Source organism: Podarcis muralis, chromosome 2 (genome assembly GCF_964188315.1).
Source record: "Podarcis muralis chromosome 2, rPodMur119.hap1.1, whole genome shotgun sequence".
NCBI classification, from domain to species: Eukaryota; Metazoa; Chordata; class Lepidosauria; order Squamata; family Lacertidae; genus Podarcis; species Podarcis muralis.
The window spans coordinates 29,322,813-29,341,034 of NC_135656.1; the positions used below are offsets into that span (position 1 = coordinate 29,322,813).

The following is an 18,222-nucleotide window of genomic DNA, read 5'->3' on the forward strand; positions in this document are numbered from 1 at the left end:
GAGAACTGAGATTAATATGCACAAGACTTGAATAAGTAACAAGATCTCAAAGTTAATCACATTTCTGCAAAGCAGGACATCACAAAACGTAGGGTATGTCCTCCCTGAATAAAATATCTACAAACTAAGTTAAAAAGCAGTTGTGCTTTTAAAATGCAGAACTGCTTACGGGGAGGACAACCAAGCAGCAAAAGGATACGAGCTGTTTATTAGAGAATTAGGGCAGGCCTATTTGCTTAGGCCACCGCAGTTTCAGTGTAAAATTTGCTCCACGTGACACCATCACATCTAGAGTGCCTAGTCATCTAGATTGTTCCTGACACAAGAAAATAAAAGTTTATATACAACCAGAAGACTTCCTTGGCAGTTCTTCAAAAACTCTTCACACCAAGGGGCAAGTTTTGTTTTATTTACCGGATTGGCCTGAATATAAGCCTCACTTTTCCCCCAAATTCTGACCGTGAAAAGTTAAAGTGGGGCTTAAATTCGTGACCTTACCAAAAACTGGCTTTTACGATATTGCTGCTGAAACAGACATATATGGTAAAACGGAACGGGTGTGAGTGCCTGCGGAATTTTAAGGGAGCGGCTTATATTCAGGTATTTTCTTTTTTTCTTTTTCCCCCTTGAATTTTAAAGGTGCAGCTTATATTTGGGTGCGGCTTATATTCAAGCCAATACGGTACTTATTATTATACTTGTATCCCACTTTTCCTCCAAGGAACTTGTGAGAGTTGGTCCCCCCCCCCCCCCATTTTATCTTCACAACAATCCCATGAAGTTAGGCTGAGAGGCTGTGACCGGCCCAAGGTCACCCACTGAGCTTCACGACCGAGTGAGGATTTGACACCCCCCCGTCTCCCGAGCCCATATTCAATACTCTAAACACTACATCACCATGGTTCTGATGGGGAACCACACTACACGTTTTCCAAACGTATTCCATGTAGTGATCATAACACGTAGGGAAGCTGAGAACTCTTGATTGTGAAAGTGCTTAACTCCTCAAGAAGCAGCACACTAACCTTGGGCTGGGAAAAGCAGATGATCACCCTACATTCTCAAAACAACAGTTCAGTGGAAACTTAAAAACTAATACATTTATTATGGCATAAGTTTCTGTGGAAAACACAGACTCTCACTCCTGTTCTCACACCTGGGGAGGGAGGGAGGGAGGGAGGGAGAGAGAGAGAGAGAGAGAGAGAGAGAGAGAGAGAGAGAGAAGCTAAATTTTCTCTCAGTAATGGGCTAGCAACAGGAGTCAGCATTTTTTTCCAGCAGGGGGCCGATCCACTGTCCCTCAGACCTTGTGGGGTGCCGGACTATATATTTTTTTTTGGGGGGGGGAGAACGAATTCCTATGCCCCACAAATAACCCAGAGATGCATTTTAAATAACAGGGCACATTCTCTTCATGTAAAAACATGCTGATTCCCAGACTGCCCGCAGGCCGGAATAAAAAAGCGATTAGGCTGGATCCAGCCCCCGGGCCTTAGTTTGCCTACCCACAGGCTAGCAGTTTTCAGTTGCAATTTCCAGCTGATCTTAAGCCAGCTGTCATTGCCCTAGCCTTTGTGAACTTACACCCATACTTACAGTCTCTCAAAATACATATTTAAGAGCTACTGGAAGGTTAAATTCAACAAAATTTGCTGAAACAGTTGATACTGTAAAATAGTATGAAGTAATTGTCTTGGCTTTCCCACTTTCTCCTCAGCTTTCTTCTCAGAAGCAGCCTCCACAGAATCCCTGAAGTGTTTTTTAAGGGCCAAGTCAGCTAACCTGGTATGCTAGTGAAAGCCAGCACAGCTGTTCCCACTAGTCCAATAGGGCTTCCCCTCCCCTCACATCTCTCCCAAATCCTCTCAGGAGGGTTGGGAGAATTCCCCGGACAGGATGGGGGGGGGGGAGACTGTTTTGTCTTGCAAGCAGAAATGCCTCACCTGAAAGAAGCTACTGGGTACAGCAGTGCAAGATTCCAGGGGTTCCAGGCACTTATTCAGGGTTTGTGTTTCCTTCAGAATGAGGGACAGTGGTGTCTTTCTGATATGTATTTAATGTATTTTAAATCTTTGTTGGAAGCCGCCCAGAGTGGCTGGGGAAACACAGCCAGATGGGCGGGGTACAAGTAATAAATTTTTATTATTAATTATTATATATGGTTTATTTACCCATATATACAACTTAAGCCTACGACAGAGGGGTTCACAGCATTAAGACCCCAAAGGGTCTTGCTTCTCCCATAGCCGCAGCCTTGGATTCCAAAAGAAATCAGGCATAGCTCTGTCTCCCAGCTGCCCAGCCTGCCAGCTTCTAGAAGCAAAGAAAGAAACACTTCATTGATTACCAGTTGCTGGAATTTGTATCGTGAGTTTGCATAATTACCCGTGTCATCACATCAATGAAATATATTAGAGATGTAGTGGTATGTTTAAATTTGCTGGAGCCCAGTCTTCAGGGTTATGTACCATGTCCTTCCTTACAAGGCAGCCTCCCAGTTCCAGAGAGCAGCTTCCACCCCATTAGTTGTCTGTTTATGATACTTTTTGGGAAGCAGGGACTTCTATTTTATTTTTTCCTTTGTGCTGGTCTACAGTCCCATAAGTAGTTTGTTTTGAGGACTAGAATGTGAACAGCAAAGGAGTAACTGTCTACATTTACCATCACACTTCATAAGAAACTGTAGGGCCCAATTTTATGATCCAGTGGGGGACAATTCATCAGAATTTGAAGGAGCTGTTTCCTGTCTCTTTGCTTCTATATGTTGAGCATTTCAAAGCATCCCATGCTCCCCGCTTCCCCCCTTAATGTACCCCACTCTTTCCCTATAATTTGAATTAGCTCCGCCTATTATTTTCCCCTAGGTATTTTCATGGAGGTTGAAACTGTTCTTTGACCTTGGAAGACTTGCTATGACAATGTTTAAGAAATCCTGTGTGAGAACATTTGACATCTGAGATACTGACTCTGACGTCTGCCAGCCCAGTTACAAAACCGAATGACTAACCTTAATAATACTTAAATTCTCTCCCCCCTCGTGGCGAACGCTTGAGCCTCCATTAAACCACAATTTCTTATAGGATTACCGCTGGCTGGCAGAAGCTAACTTAGTCTGCTGCACAATAATTCCTGATAGATTGGAGAGCAAAATGTTGATTAGGAAATGGGGGTTAGGATCTAGAATGTTCAGTCATGTTCAATTCACTGTGTGTAAAAGCAATGTAATAGAAAACTAAACCCCTCAATTTTACAATACACAGAGTTTTAGGATGCAGCTGTAACGCAAAAGCTGACTAACAGCTAGAGGCCAGCAAAGGCAAGGATTTAATGGAAAGATGAACTTCTTTCCTAGTCTATGTAGACAAACAGGAAACAAATAGGAGTTGGCAAAAATGGATTAAAAATGCAATCCAGTGTTGAGCTGTTTGTTTACTTTTAAATGTCCACCAGTCCTTCAAAAGAGAAGTAAAGAGAAAAATATAAATCCTTATGCAAAATGTGTGTGTGTGTGGGGGGTTTCAAATCTGGTGGTTTGTTAACCACAGAGAATATTTAGCAATTGTGTAACATTATTCTGTAGTGGCTAAAGCACTGGAAACAAAGTGTCCCTGATGAAAGCAATGTTCAAGCACAGACAATAAAAACTAGAAAAGTAAAGGGCAGTACTTATTCCAGATTAGCCAAAAGAGTAATTTTTGAACACATTTTTGTGAGTTCTGCAGTCAGAAATATAAGCAATGCAGATGCCACACTACAAAAGCTTCGGAAGGACACACTTCTCGTTCAGACATTACACAGCTGCTCTAACAAATCACAGTTTGTTGCATTGTGACTGAACAAGCTCAAGCATTCCTTTTCCCAATCTTATCTCCTCCTCCTACTCCTCTTGCATGCCCGACTTAAGTGGAAACTTGATTTGTTAAATTACAGTTTCCGATGATGCTCACACCAACCTAGCATTCAACAACAGCAGCCACAGATTGGCTGATATGACAATCATGATTCCCAAGTTGAGGGAGGGGCTGGCACATGGCACAGTCACTAACTGCCTGTGCTGTGTGCCTCTTAATATTAAAACTATTATTTAACAAACCAGAATGTTTCCTCTGATGTCAGGCATGCAAGAGGAGGAAGGAAGTGAGCCCTCACACTTACTGTCTGTTTATATGCATTTGGATACACTTAATTTATTATAAAATGTTCATTTTCTGAGCAATTTCATTTATTTAAATTATCCAATATTTTTTCCAATGGTTTGACTTTGACCCCAAAGGCACACTCCTCCATTGTCTCCTGAGACAGATGGATGCCAACAACTCAACCAAACTAAAGGTGAATGCCCTTACTTTAAAGGCCTAGTAATATTCTGAGTCATACTTGTTTGTCACACAATTAGGCAAGCCAAGTCACATTAAAACACTTGCTACTGGCAAATCCCGAAACAGCTTTTTCAAAGCTATGTTAAATAAATGATGCCTAACAAACACATTCGAACAAACAGACAAAGATCCACAGCTGTTTTTAGAGATTGTGAGGGAGAGAACACGTTTTATTCCTGTAACCAGAGTGCTACTCCCTTTCAGCCACAAAAGGCAGGAATATTATGTGCCAAGTACAGGTTGTATTGAGGAATCTTTAAGAAATGTCAAAACACTCTCCAGTAGGTTACACATTAGTTTTTCCCTCTGGTCATTAGCTTCAAGACTTTAATCATTTGTATAGGAATAATTCATTTTTATGGCCGTAGATGGTTGCTGTCATTGCGAGAGAACTTGACTGCAATTTTTTTCCACTCCAATAAATTTCTATTGGGCTCTCATCCAGTCAGTGTAATATATCTAGATACATTTGTCCAAAAAGCTCAGTATTGCAATAGCCACCAAGATGGAGCTTATCACACATACATCACTGCCTTGCCTGTAGGTGGCTGCCCACCTCAGAGTTCTAGAAACTGAAACAGACTGAGAAATCATTTTCACCCCTTCAGCATTCATAGAGTCCTTTGTTCTATAGTAATCTATTTCTATGGGCCTTCTTCACACCTACCTTTATACTATCAGACACATTCACAGCTCTGACAGTCTTCCTGGCCTGCTGCTAAGACTGAGTCACCCACTCTCCTAAACTCCGGAATGATTTCCCTTATTATACTACCTTCGTTATTATTCCTGACCCAATAGACAAAGGCCTCGGGTCTTACATATTACAGCATTCTGCAGGTGATGCCAACCATTATTGACATTTCTCTCTCAAATACATTTCTTGCTGTGTCAACAGTAATATAGATATAGTGTGGTCAAATGACTCAATAAATTACGCATTCCTACCCACCAAAGATAGCCACAGACAAACACTGGCACACTGCCATCTCATCAGATGGGGGAGGGGGGAGTTTTTCTCATGATGCTTGCCTGGTGACAAATGCACCTTCCTCTTGACATGAATATGCCCACTGCTCAATTATCTAAAGATCAACCACAACAGTCCATCTGACAAGAAGAAAGAAGTGATGAGAGTGTATTTGCAGGTGCTTATGTTGTAGAGCTCTGAAATACAGCTTTACCACTTCAGACTGCATGTGAAAAAAATACTTGTTTAGAGCCTCAAACTAAAATCTCCCTTTGTGTGGAAAGGTGTACATACCAATATCACATAGACAGAAATGTTGACTGGGAAATAATTCCAAATAAGCAAGTCTCCACATAAATTCTGAGGTGGTAGTGCCATGTGAAAGGAATGAATACAGTGGTACCTCGGGTTACAAACGCTTCAGGTTACAAATGCTTCAGGTTACAGACTCTGCTAACCCAGAAATAGTACCTCGGGTTAAGAACTTTGATTCAGGATGAGAACAGAAATCGTGCTGTGGCGGCGCGGCGGCACCAGGAGGCCCCATTAGCTAAAGTGGTACTTCAGGTTAAGAACAGTTTCAGGTTAAGAACGGACCTCCAGAACGAATTAAGTTCTAAACCCGAGGTACCACTGTATGTGAGATAAAATTTTGTGAATTGAATATTTAGCTATAACAATTGCGTGAGTTTGGGGCCAATTCAGTTTCGCTAAAGTATTCCATTAAAGAATAATTTGCATAATACGTTATTTCAGCCTTGGGAAACTGGCAACCACAGCAACCACAGTTTAGGGTGACACCAAGCATGGTAGATTAATAGCCTACTTCTCTATAATGGGTCCCCTTATGGCACTCTTCAGTCAAGTTCTAATAGTGGAACTGGGCTCAGAGAAAAGAGCTGGGGAGGAGTGACTATAGCAGGCTTCCTCAAACTCGGCCCTCCAGATGTTTTTGGCCTACAACTCCCATGATAGCAGGACCAGTGGTCAGGAATGATGGGAATTATAGTCTCAAAACATCTGGAGGGCTGAGTTTGAGGAAGCCTGGACTATAGGCTCTCTTCACTATGTGGCCCTTTTGCTTTTAAAACAGACCCCCTCCCTCTTTAAACGTAATTGAGGCACAATGGCATTTTAAGACACCAGTCTGTCTGAAATGGGACAGCTTACTTTGGTCACTTTTTTTTTTTTGGAGAGGGCATGACAAACTAAACATTACATGCAAGCTTTGCAAATGCAGGTTTATAAACCTCAATATCCACTTTGTTATGAAAAGGCAGCTTTTGGAGAAACCCATTAGAGTGGAGAAGCAGCAAAGTAGGTGCTTTAACCATTTCTCTGCTCAGAATTGCTCCCCTGGCCTTGAAATCGTGTTTCTCCCCCTAGGGCAGAACTTTCCAAACTATGTGCTGCAATACTTTAGTGTGTCAGCTGCAGCGTGAATGCTCCCCACGCTCCTCCTGGGGCTGGAAAGGTTTAGTTTAACCTCCAGTTTACTAGTAAAACTGAGTTGCTGTGTCACAAAATGATGCAAAGCTGAATTACTGTGTTGCGAAATGATGCATGTCCAAAAAGTGTGTCACCAACTTGAAAAGTTTGGAAACCTCTAGAAACCTACCGGTATGTGGCAGAAGTAGCTTAGGGGGGAATGAAAAGGTGCAAAATGCTAGCTGACAAAGCATTAAACATTTCTCCCACAGTAGCTTCTCCATTGCAAATCACACTTCCCAAAGCTGGTTTCCATTTAAAAAGTGGTGTGTGTGTGTGTGTGTGTGTGTGTAAAACACAATTTTTCTGCATGAAAGAATGTGGAGATAAATGGTGAGGACAGAAAAAAGGAGTATCGTATCTGAGTATAACATTCTAGGTAACAACTAGTTATATGGCCAAACACAACTTGAGAAAACAAAACATAGGTTTTCCATTTAAAGCATCTTTAATGGAGTTGAGCCCAGAATCTATCAGAGTATTTGACCAAGTAGGCTAATGAGCCTATAAAAGAGCTATAATTTAAATGGTTCTGTCCATAAGATAGTAAAGAAATAGCCTAAGGCATCTGATGCTTGAAGGGATAAATAACAGTTTTCCCCTTCAAAATCACTAAGCCAAAACAGAGAGGAACAATTTCTCTGCATGAGATCATTCTAAAGAACAAAGCTAGGTGCTCCAGCTTTCCCAAAATATAATTCTTCAATGCAGCATATGTAATCATGCAAGTTTCAGGAGCCCTAGTTTAAATAAAAGGTTCTATTGCAAAATCTTGGCAGTGTAGACTTGTTACAATAGTATGGGCCTCTGTGAGCACATAGCATCATTATACATCATTATTTCAGGAAGCCAATTCTGTTCAATAACAAGAATCCACAATTCTCTCTCTCCTTTTCTCTCTCAGAGTTAGCAGTAAAGAAAAACAAGTTCTCCAACCAATTCTATAATGCTCTACGTTTTATGGTACACTCACCACAAACATATGGTAGAGATATCCAAAAACATACATACCATTCAATCTTCTCTGTACCCAAGTTAATCTACCAGTTTTAAGTGCTGGTTAGCTCTAAGAAGCCAAATGTGACGAGCTGCTAGAAAGTCTAGTTCTTGGTTTGTTTGTTTTTCCTTTGTACGGAAAGAGCATCATCACAACATAAATTTCTGCAAACCACTGTGGCTTCAGGTGCATTTCTAGCCCTGAGAAACTACCATAAGCAAGAGAAAGTGTTTATTCTGCTCTGGGACTGGGAGAACAAAAAATTGCGGCAGGTGGGGGAAGAAAGGGTAGAATTCAGAGTCACACTGATCATTATGTCAGCACAAGTATTTCTGCTTGTCAGATGGAACAATCTCTCCTCTCCTGCCCCTGCATGTTGTACTGGAGGTTCTCCTGATCTTGAGCAGATTTGTGGGACATTGTGGGGGTCCGCAGGGGGCAGGGAGATTTTTTTGGGAGGGATTCCTGTTGCACTAGTGGAAGTCCTTGCACAGGCTTCTACTAGTGTACTTGGTTAGCTAAATCCAGCCCAAAACAGTGGTGGCGGAGGGATTGCATTTAGCCTCTTATGATGAAAGTCACATTAAACTATGTTACAGTAACTAGTCATTATGGACCGTAACCCTCTATTTCCCATGTCTTTCAGTAACTAAACCTAAGTACATGGAACTGAAATAATTCCACACACTTCTTCTCATTAACTCTGCCTTTCCTACCCTCCTCTGTTGTCTTCTGTATGTAGAATTTCAGACTGTAATGTTCTGTTCTTTTATACCATAAAAAGTAGGAACTATTCCTCCCTTGCAAGCATAGCCAGTTTTCTAATTCTTAAGAAACAATACACAAAGATGATTTAAATTAGACTAGACTCTGTATTAGCTATGCAATCAGAACTGACTCCTCAAATGTTGAGCAGCTCCAATCCTCCATTAATCAATAACTTTGACTAGAACTATTTGCATTTGCTGGGAAACATCTTTGGGTATAAGAAGTCAAGAATGAATATGAGGTTTGAAGCACTAGCTGATTCCTATGGAATGGCCCGTGTATGTTTCAAGAGAAAAATCAGTAACTCACCCTGAATGCAGTTCCTTCCTCTATAATGGTGGGCAACTGAGAAAGGCAGATATCCACAGCGAGGTCCCAAGCTTGCCTATGGAAAGATAATATGACAACATTAGAAGTCTGACGTAAGTGATTGTATGAAAACGTGTGTGGAACCAGAGTAGCAAATTGTATTTGAAGGCGGCGGCCTTCAATAAACCTTAGTTTGGTATTTACTTACTTGCTTCCAAGGTATTTGTACCCTGCAGTTCTACCCTAAAGGGCTTTCTAGATCAGCAAACAATTTAAAACTAAATAATTTGAAAACTGAATTAGAACATTAACATTATTGAAAATCCCATGTCAGTAAGGTATCACCCATGAATCACCCATCTCAAACAGGTAATGGAAATATAACAAGACTGGAGTCAGATGATTCTCTCTGGGGAAGAAAATCTAAAGATGGGGTGTCTCTATTGAAAATGCCCTTTACCACCTGTGTAACCTTAGAAAGTAGTGGGAGGGGGGGAGAGAGAGAGCCTGCAAATATGATCTTAGGAGATGAGTAGGTTTGTGTGGCAGTAAATGGTCTTTTCAGGAAGTTCCAACAAAACTAATGGAGGCTGATTCTCTTCCCATATGTACCGACCCTGCAATTATCATTTCAGGTCTTTCTTTGCATGCCTCCTCCACAAGAGCTCCAGCGAGTGGCAACACAGAAGTGTGATTTTTCTACCGTGGCTCCTCACTTGTGGAATGCTCTTCCCAGAAAGCCTCACCCGGCACATTCAATAATATCATTAGGTGCCAGGCAAAAACATTTGTCTTCTCCCAGGCCTTGGCTAATTAAAGAATCTATGTCATTTTAAACTGTATGTGGGTGTATTGTTTTTATTTGCTACTACAGTGGTACCTTGGGTTACAGATGCTTCAGGTTGCAGACGCTTCAGGTTACAGACTCCGCTAACCCAGAAATAGTACCTTGGGTTAAGAACTTTGCTTCAGGATGAGAACAGAAATCGTGCAGCAGCGGCACAGCAGCAGTGGCAGGCACCATTAGCTAAAGTGGTACCTCAGGTTAAGAACAGTTTCAGGTTAAAAACGGACCTCCAGAACAAATTAAGTTGTTTACCCGAGGTACCACTGTATGTCATATATTTTGTGTTTCTATATTGTAAACCACCCTGTGATTCTCGGATAAAGGGCAGTTTAGAAAGGGCAGTATGGACTTCTACACTAATCGTAAGCCCCTCACAGCTCCAGAAATAAATTTTATATTGGGAGATATACCCTGTGGCTGGTTAGAGATACACCAGATTATACATGTTCTGAATCACCCAAATATAAGGACTCAAGCATTATGCAGTTTAAACAGTTTTGAGCAACTGCTTCTCAACCCACCCATCGGGAAAGGGAATCAATCATCTCCCAACTATATAAAATCCTCACACAATTGGCTCCCCTTCCCCTCACTTCATTAAGACTAAATGGGGAAAAGATTGTGGAGAAGAATTAAAGGAACAACTCAGGGAACACATTTGGAACAAATTATGATTTGAATCCATCTCAATTAGAACTTGAGGAAAAGCTATAAATGCTGGTACATGTGCCCAGCCATATTATATAGAATTAATCATAATACATCCAACCTTTGCTGGTAGGGATGCAATTTACCTGGCTCTCTAGTATACATGTGGTGGTTTTGCTCCAAAGTTATTCCCTTTAGGGAAAAAATTTTCAAACAATCAAACAATACAGCCAGACCCAAAATTAGCCCTACTGTCTTATTTTACTCCTCACATTTAAAAAAAATAACCAATAAAGATCTCATCCTCCATTTATTAACTGCAGTTAGATTAGCGATTGGGGGGAAAAACCCTGGAAAACTTTAAATGCAAATCTTTTTGAAGCCTGGATTTCGCAAGTATGGGACATTGTGCTTAAGGACAAATTAACCACTTCACAAAATAATTATCGATCGGAGAGGTGAAAGGCTCACAACTTCTTCATGACATGGTATCCTTTTATTGACTTTGTTAAGACAATCAAACATGGTTTTCACCCTCCATTGACTCGTGGAACCTTATGGAGAGACACTTTCATCTTATTGCCTTTCTTGGCATGTTTAAAATTACAACCATCAGCTGCTATTTTTCTTTCTTTTCTGTACAACTACTAAGCTCTGTTTTCCTTGTATGGGTATGTTTTGATACTTGATACTAAGAATCAATTAAAAAACAAAAATAAGAATCAGTAGACCTAAAAATGGACCTTTTGAAAGCTCTACTCAGATGCATGGGGGATATTCAATTAATTTCTTTGTGGTAGTGCAACAGGATTCTCCTCTCTCCTCCCCCCCTCTTCACTGTCCCCAGAGGGTTGGAGAAACCCCTGGAATCCAACAGTGGCTGGGGCAACCCAGTCAGATGGGCAAGGTACAAATAATAAAGTTGTTGTTGTTGTTGTTATATTTAAGGGGCATGTGGGGGGTGAGAGAAGGTGAGAGAGCGGTAACAGAGAGCAGTTGCTGAACAGCTTGGCAGGTTTCTGGAGGAAACATCGACTTTAGATCCATTTCAGTCCAGTTTCCGTCCTGGTTTTGGGACCGAGACAGCTCTGGTCGCCCTAACAGATGATCTCCGTAGACAACTGGATCGAGGTGGGTCGGGACTGCTGGTTCTCTTAGATTTGTCAGGAGCCTTTGATATGGTCAATCATGATCTTCTGGACCACCACCTCACCAATGTGGGGATACAGGGCATAGCCCGTAAATGGCTGTGCTCTTTTATCTCTGGTCAGGGACAGAGGGTAGCGCTAGGGAGGGAGATGTCGCCGCGCCACTCCTTGGTGTGTGGAGTGCCGAAGGGCGCAATCCTCTCCCCGATGCTTTTTAACATCTTTATGTGCCCCCTTGCCCTGAATATTCGGAGCTTTGGGCTGGGTTGTAACCAATATGCTGATGACACTCAGCTCTATCTGCTGATGGATGGCCACACTGACTCAGCACCGGACACACTGACCAGATGCTTGGAGGCTGTGGCTGGATGGTTTCGTGGGAGCCGATTGAAACTAAATCCTTCGAAGACAGAGGTCCTCTGGCTAGGTCGGAATGGAATGGGGATGAGGGACCAACTCCCTTCTCTTGCGGGGGCCCAATTAGTGCCAGTGCCTTCCATTAAGAGTTTGGGTGTAATCCTTCTCAAATATTGTTTTTAATTGGAAATATTCTAACCAATTCACCCCCCCTCTTTTAATTCTTCAAACTTCTTCACTGTTGGGCAATCATTTATCTCTTCTACGAGTTCCCTATATCTGTTAGCCAACTGTCTTTCATATTATTTCTATGCATGGCTGATGACTCTATAGGCGATAGCCACCAGGGAGTTTTGGCTGTTACTTTTGTTTTGTTTCTTTCCCAAACTTTGAATAGGGCCTTTCTCGCCAAATGATTAGTGAAGTGCTTTTATTTTATCATGACCCAGGTAACCATGCCACCCAAAAACTTTGTCCCAGTCCTCCAGGTCTAGGATTTCCGTATCTGTCAATAACTTCCAATCTTTCAGCCATGTCATGCATGCGGCCTCAAAATACAGCTTGAGGTCTGGGACCGCAAACCCGCCCCTTCCTCTGGGCTCCATCAGTACTTTAAACCTTACTCTTGGCTTCTTACCCTGCCAAATAAATTTAGAAAGATCGGGCCAGGGCCTTTTCAGTGATGGCTCCGACCTGGTGGAATGCTCTGTCCCATGAGACTAGGGACCTACAGGATTTAACCTCCTTTCGCCGGGCCTGTAAGACATAGCTATTCTACCTGGCCTTTAATTTGAATTCAGCCTGATCTTTTATTTCCCTTCTCTTCCCTCTCACTTCCCTTTTATGAAGATTACCCGCTCTGGGACCCTGCAGCTAATTCTCCCCTGGCCTCCTCACTGGCCCAAGTAGGACTAATTCAGCCAGCTAGCCCTGGTGACTATCTAATGACTATTGGATGGATTTCCCCCAAATTTATTTTTGAACTTTGATTTTTATTGTTATTCATGTTTTTATACTGTATTTTATGCTGCTTCTTTGTTGTATTACAATTAAGTGTTTTACATTTGTTGTTAGCCGCCCTGAGCTCGGTTTTCTGAACCAGGAAGGGTGGGGTATAAATAAAAATTTATTATTTATTATTATATCCTTGTGCTGGTGAAATGTTCAGGGTAGTTGAATGCAACCCTTCATATTTCTTATGTAAGGCTTCTTAAAAGACACCCATTCAAATATAGTCCAAAGCTGCAACCCTAACTTCACTTACCTGGGGGTAAGCCCAAATGAATTACGGCAAACAGGACTTGCTTGAGTAGGAATGGCTAGGACTAACAGAGTGAGCCTTAAATGTAGTTCACAAGTTTCTTACAAAAATAAAATGAAAAGGCTGAAAGTCTTTCTGGAGAGAAGTGAACAGAATTCCTTCAGCACTTTGAAAGAAGGACCATAGTTAAGCAGCCTGCTCTGCATACAGAAGGTCCCACGCTCAATTTCCGACACCTCCAGGTAGGGCTGGGAATGCTCTGTGTCTGAAATCCTGGTGAATGACTGCCTGTCAGCATAGACAATACTGAGCTGGATGGGCCCATGGACTGACTCAGTAAAAGGCACCTTCCTATGTTGACGCACATGCAATGACTGCATAGGGTGAAGGGAAAGGGAAACAGTGCAAAATCATGGCACAGCATTAACAGGTCTGAACATGTTCTGTGTCACTGGAGACAGTCTGACTCGGAGTGTCTTGACATTGTCTCTGAGACATGGAGCATGCAGGAAGCTAGTAATACCTACCCTCTGTCAAGCAGTGCTTCACCTCTCTCTCCAATCTGTGCATTCTGTATTCAGCTGCCCCTGTGCTGAAACTGCTGTATTTTAATTCAGATGCCTTTCAAATACCTTCTCAAGTGTTGGCCACAAAGAGATAAAAATTGGTAATCTCCAACAAGCAGGCAAACTACAATAGTTTAGGAAGCATTGCATGAATAGTCTGATGCACAGTTAATCTCTTGAGGGGGAAAACGTTTATCCCACACTTGTTAAAAGCCTACTAGCTTGACCAATTTGCACAATATTTTAAATTGCACGTTGGTTTAATTGCCTATTTTAATTTGTGTTACATGAAGCAACTGAACTGGGTGGAGAATGAGGAAAGCAATATAAACATGGTTTTTAAAATTATTATTGCTTCCCATGAGGCATCCTGAAACAATTTACAGTTACATATTTTAAAGCAGTTTAAACAACTGCATATATAATTTTGTAAAAAGAAAACAATAATATAAAAACAGCTTAAAACGTATACATAAAATCAAGTCAATTCCAAGACAGATGCCAACTGGGACAACATTTTAAAGGTCTTGTTGAAAGAGGAACATCTTTGCCAAAAAGATGCCAAAAAGAAAACAGAAATGGTACCTGTCTGATATGCAATGGAAGAGAGTTCCAAAGGGTTAGTGCCGCCACACTAAAGGCCACATTGCGACATTGTGCAGAACTGAATTTTGGGTAGAATGATATCTGCAGGATGCCCTCTCTTGTAGAGTGTAGTGATCAGTTGGGTATAAAAGGGATGAGATATTTTAGGTATCGTAGTCCCAAGCTGTGTAGGACTTTGTACACCAATGCCATCACCTTGAACCTAGCCTGGTAGCTAATTCTCAGTCAGTGTAATTCTTTCAGCAGCAGCATAATAGGATGGTGATAGTCTGCTGCAGTGAGCAGTTGAGCTGCAACATTTTGCACCAGCTGCAGCTTCTGAGTTAGCCTCAAGGGCAGCCCCTCATAAGAGTGCATGGGGATAATCCAATCTGGAAGTTACCATTACCAGCGCCTGGACAAAAGTGGTCAGGCCATCCTGATCCAGAAGCGTCTGCAGCTGTCTTGTCAACCCAAAAAGGCACTCCTAGCCCCTGAGGTCATCTGGGCCTCTAGCAACAGGCTGTGAACTTGCTCCTTTGGGGGAGTACAACGCCATCCAAAGCAGGCAATTGACCAGTTATCTGGACTCAGAATCCACCCACCCACAGCACCTCTGCCTTCCCAGTTTACTGGGCCTCATCCTGTCCACCACAGAGTCCATGCACTGGTCCAAGGTTTGCACAGCCTCTCCTGATTTAGATAAACTAGGTTGGGTATCATCAGCATACGATGACACCACACTCCAAATCTCCTAATGTCCACTCCTGAAGTCTTCATATGTAGATACTAAACAACATTGGGGACAAGATGGCAATTGATAGCACAATTGTCAGGGGGTCTAAGAGGTTAATCACGCAATATTGTTATCTGAAACTGACCCTGGAGATAGGAACAGAACTAAAGCGGTGCCCCTAATACCCATCTCAGGAGGCTATCATGGTAAATGGTATCAAAAACCCACTGAGAGATCAAGTCAACTGACTTGACCGGGTTGCTCTTCCCTTTGATAAAGGTCACCCATTAAGGTGATAAAGGCCTATTTATTCCCATAACCAGGTGTGAACGCTGATAGGAACGGACTAAGATAATCTGTTTCATCCAAAAATATTGTAACTGTCATGGCACAACTGTCTCAAACACCTTTCCAAGAAAGGTGGTATTTGCGCTATTATTAAGCCCTATTTTCTAAATATCTTTTATTTGAATCACTTTCTCTTCCAAATACTCTTTGCTGCAATAAGAGAAAATAAAGAACTATCGCTTTTTCTGATTTTCTATATATTTCGGATGCTTCCTCTCTACATAGCCACAGTAACGTTAACAAACACTGTTCAGTAGCACTGACCGAAGAAAACAAAATAGGAAAATATGTTTGCTCTGTATTAGGTTTCTGGACAGGTTTAAGTCCACATGCTTCCGTAAAAGGTACAATGAAAGCTGATATACTAGGATATATTAATTTTGAACTTAACCTCAGTTCTGCTTCACACGTTACAGATCAATTCACCAAACACCACGGAACTAGTGCTGATATGCCCAGAAGCTCCACCAAAATTCTGGAGAGGGTGCAGCTCCACAGGCACATACCTCCACATGTGGTGGGAATGTTCCAAAATCCAACTCTTCTGGAGATCAGTCATACATATGCAAAATAACTGAGCTATTAGAAGTCACCCCAGAACTGGCCCTACTGAACATCTTCCAAGATAATAATGCCCACTCACATTACAAAGAGCTAATAAGCCACCTACTCTCAGCAGCCAGAAACATCATAGCCAGACACTGGAGAGACCTGTCAGGAGTAAATATGGACCAATGGTATCAAATAGTATGGGAAACAGCCTTAGAAGAAAAACTAACCAATAAACTGAAACTGACAAGAGGACAAATAGAAGAAGACGCCTTCACACCCGTATGGTTACCCTTTATCATGTACATAGCCCAACAAGACAACAAGAAGAATCCGCCGACAGCATGCGAATCAATATAGCTAATCTGACCCCAAAATTCCCCCTCCCCCCATAAACAAATCTCACTACAGCCAACCAAAGACAACCAACCACACCCCAGGCCAAGCACTTTCACCACCAAGGAAATATAACAAGCAAATAGAAAGAGAACCTGCACAAGTGACACTGACACAAAACCCCACCCATACACTAAGTAGAAGAAAAGAAGCATTGCCACCCAACCCCATGCACCACCCCCCTCTCTCCCCTTCATTTCTTCCCAAGCTAATACAGTGGTACCTCAGGTTACAAACACTTCAGGTTACAGACTCCACTAACCCAGAAGTAGTACCTTGGGTTAAGAACTTTGCCCCAGGATGAGAACAGCAGGAGGCCCCATTAGCTAAAGTGGTACCTCAGGTTAAGAACGGTTTCAGCTTAAGAACGGACCTCTGGAACGAATTAGGTTCGTAACCAGAGGTACCACTGTACTGCATGCCACACTAATGTCTCAAACTGATCTGTAGAAAACACAGCTTGAAAAAAAAGATGACGCACGTATTTTTGTAAACTAAGAAATCTTTAATAAAAATATTAAAGATTCACAAGAGTTCCTGCTGCGCTAGCACAACACTGAGCCTAGGAAAATGCCAAGCTAACATAGGAATGGGAGACCACATGGTCTAGCTGATGTGCAACAATGTCAGTTGTTGTGACAACTGATCCATGTACTTGCCAGGGCTCTACTCCTATAAATAAAGGTGTCGTCACGAACCAAAGTTCCTCATGTAGATTTAAAGAACAGGTTGGTACTTTTATGGGTGTCCCTTCTTATAAAAACTCACCAATTTTTAAATGCTTGCACAGTGCACATGCCCCTCTGAATCTCAGGCAAACTTTTAATTAAACCAACACACATAAAGTGCACAACTCAAATAGAAAGTTTACAACTCTATGATTCTATGAAAATGCTAACTACAAATGTATTGAAACAGTTCTGCCAGTACACCAGACAAGTATTTATATTCACTGAAGCTTAACCACCTTTTGTCTCTAACGATCATGAACTTAGCTCTCGTTGTTATCTTAACATACCGGAATATAATGTAACAGGATTGTGAGCTACACATCACCCTTTTGCTTTAAAGGAGCAGGGAGGGAGCATTACCTACATGCAAGGGATTGGAGCCATGGAAATAAAAAAAATTTATTTCCAAGAGGCTTTACATACTGATATAGTACATAATCAACATACAGGATTTTAGCTGCTTGCTTGAATACCTCCATTAAATCTTAATCAACTGTGTTCCACCCAAGAGACTAGCTACTGCAAAGCAGCCAAGTAACAGGATTCAGGCTGCAGATAGACAACAAAAACTACACACAAAATAAAGGAACAGCTTGCAAAACACACAATTTCTTCTCTACTGATTCACAGCATACACTTTGTTTCATTTGCTCCCTCACCTCCTCATCCCCATGGCTTCTTCAGTAATGACCTTCACAATAGGCTGCCTATATAATTATGAGGTAATCAGGGGATAATCAAAACAGCTTCAAAGCAAAAGCAATAAATGGCTCCCGCGTGCTCAATAAACGCCCAGGATGCAGGCAAAATGGTTATAGAGAGCAGTTGTGGGAGATATTTATTCCAGATTGTGACAAGAGATAAAGTCAATTATTACAATTAAATCTATATCCTATTTCTGAACTCTGCCTGCAATGCTGACTTGATGTGAAAACATTTAACAGAGGCTTGGCTCATGCTTTTATGGATGGTTCCCACTCTGCAGATATATAGAAAAATAATTTGTGGTGACAACTGGCTCCCCAAAGGTTCCACCAAGAGACTCATAGAATTGAAACTGAAGCAGCTGTTACTACCTCTGAGCTGACTGATGACCCTGAAAAAGATCTGGCTCCTTCCCTAGAGCAACAGAGTAAAAC

At 41.8% G+C, this 18,222-nt stretch overlaps 1 protein-coding gene across 4 annotated transcripts in view; it reads right to left on the minus strand.

Annotated features, from left to right (window-relative positions):
* Positions 1–18,222, minus strand: part of RPTOR (regulatory associated protein of MTOR complex 1) — a 314,753-nt gene that overhangs the window by 108,882 nt on the left and 187,649 nt on the right. For all 4 annotated transcript variants that reach the window (XM_077924087.1, XM_028714738.2, XM_077924086.1 and 1 more), the window contains exon 10: positions 8,912–8,987. In XM_077924087.1, the coding sequence (XP_077780213.1) occupies positions 8,912–8,987 (76 nt within the window). The remainder of the gene's footprint in view (positions 1–8,911; positions 8,988–18,222) is intronic.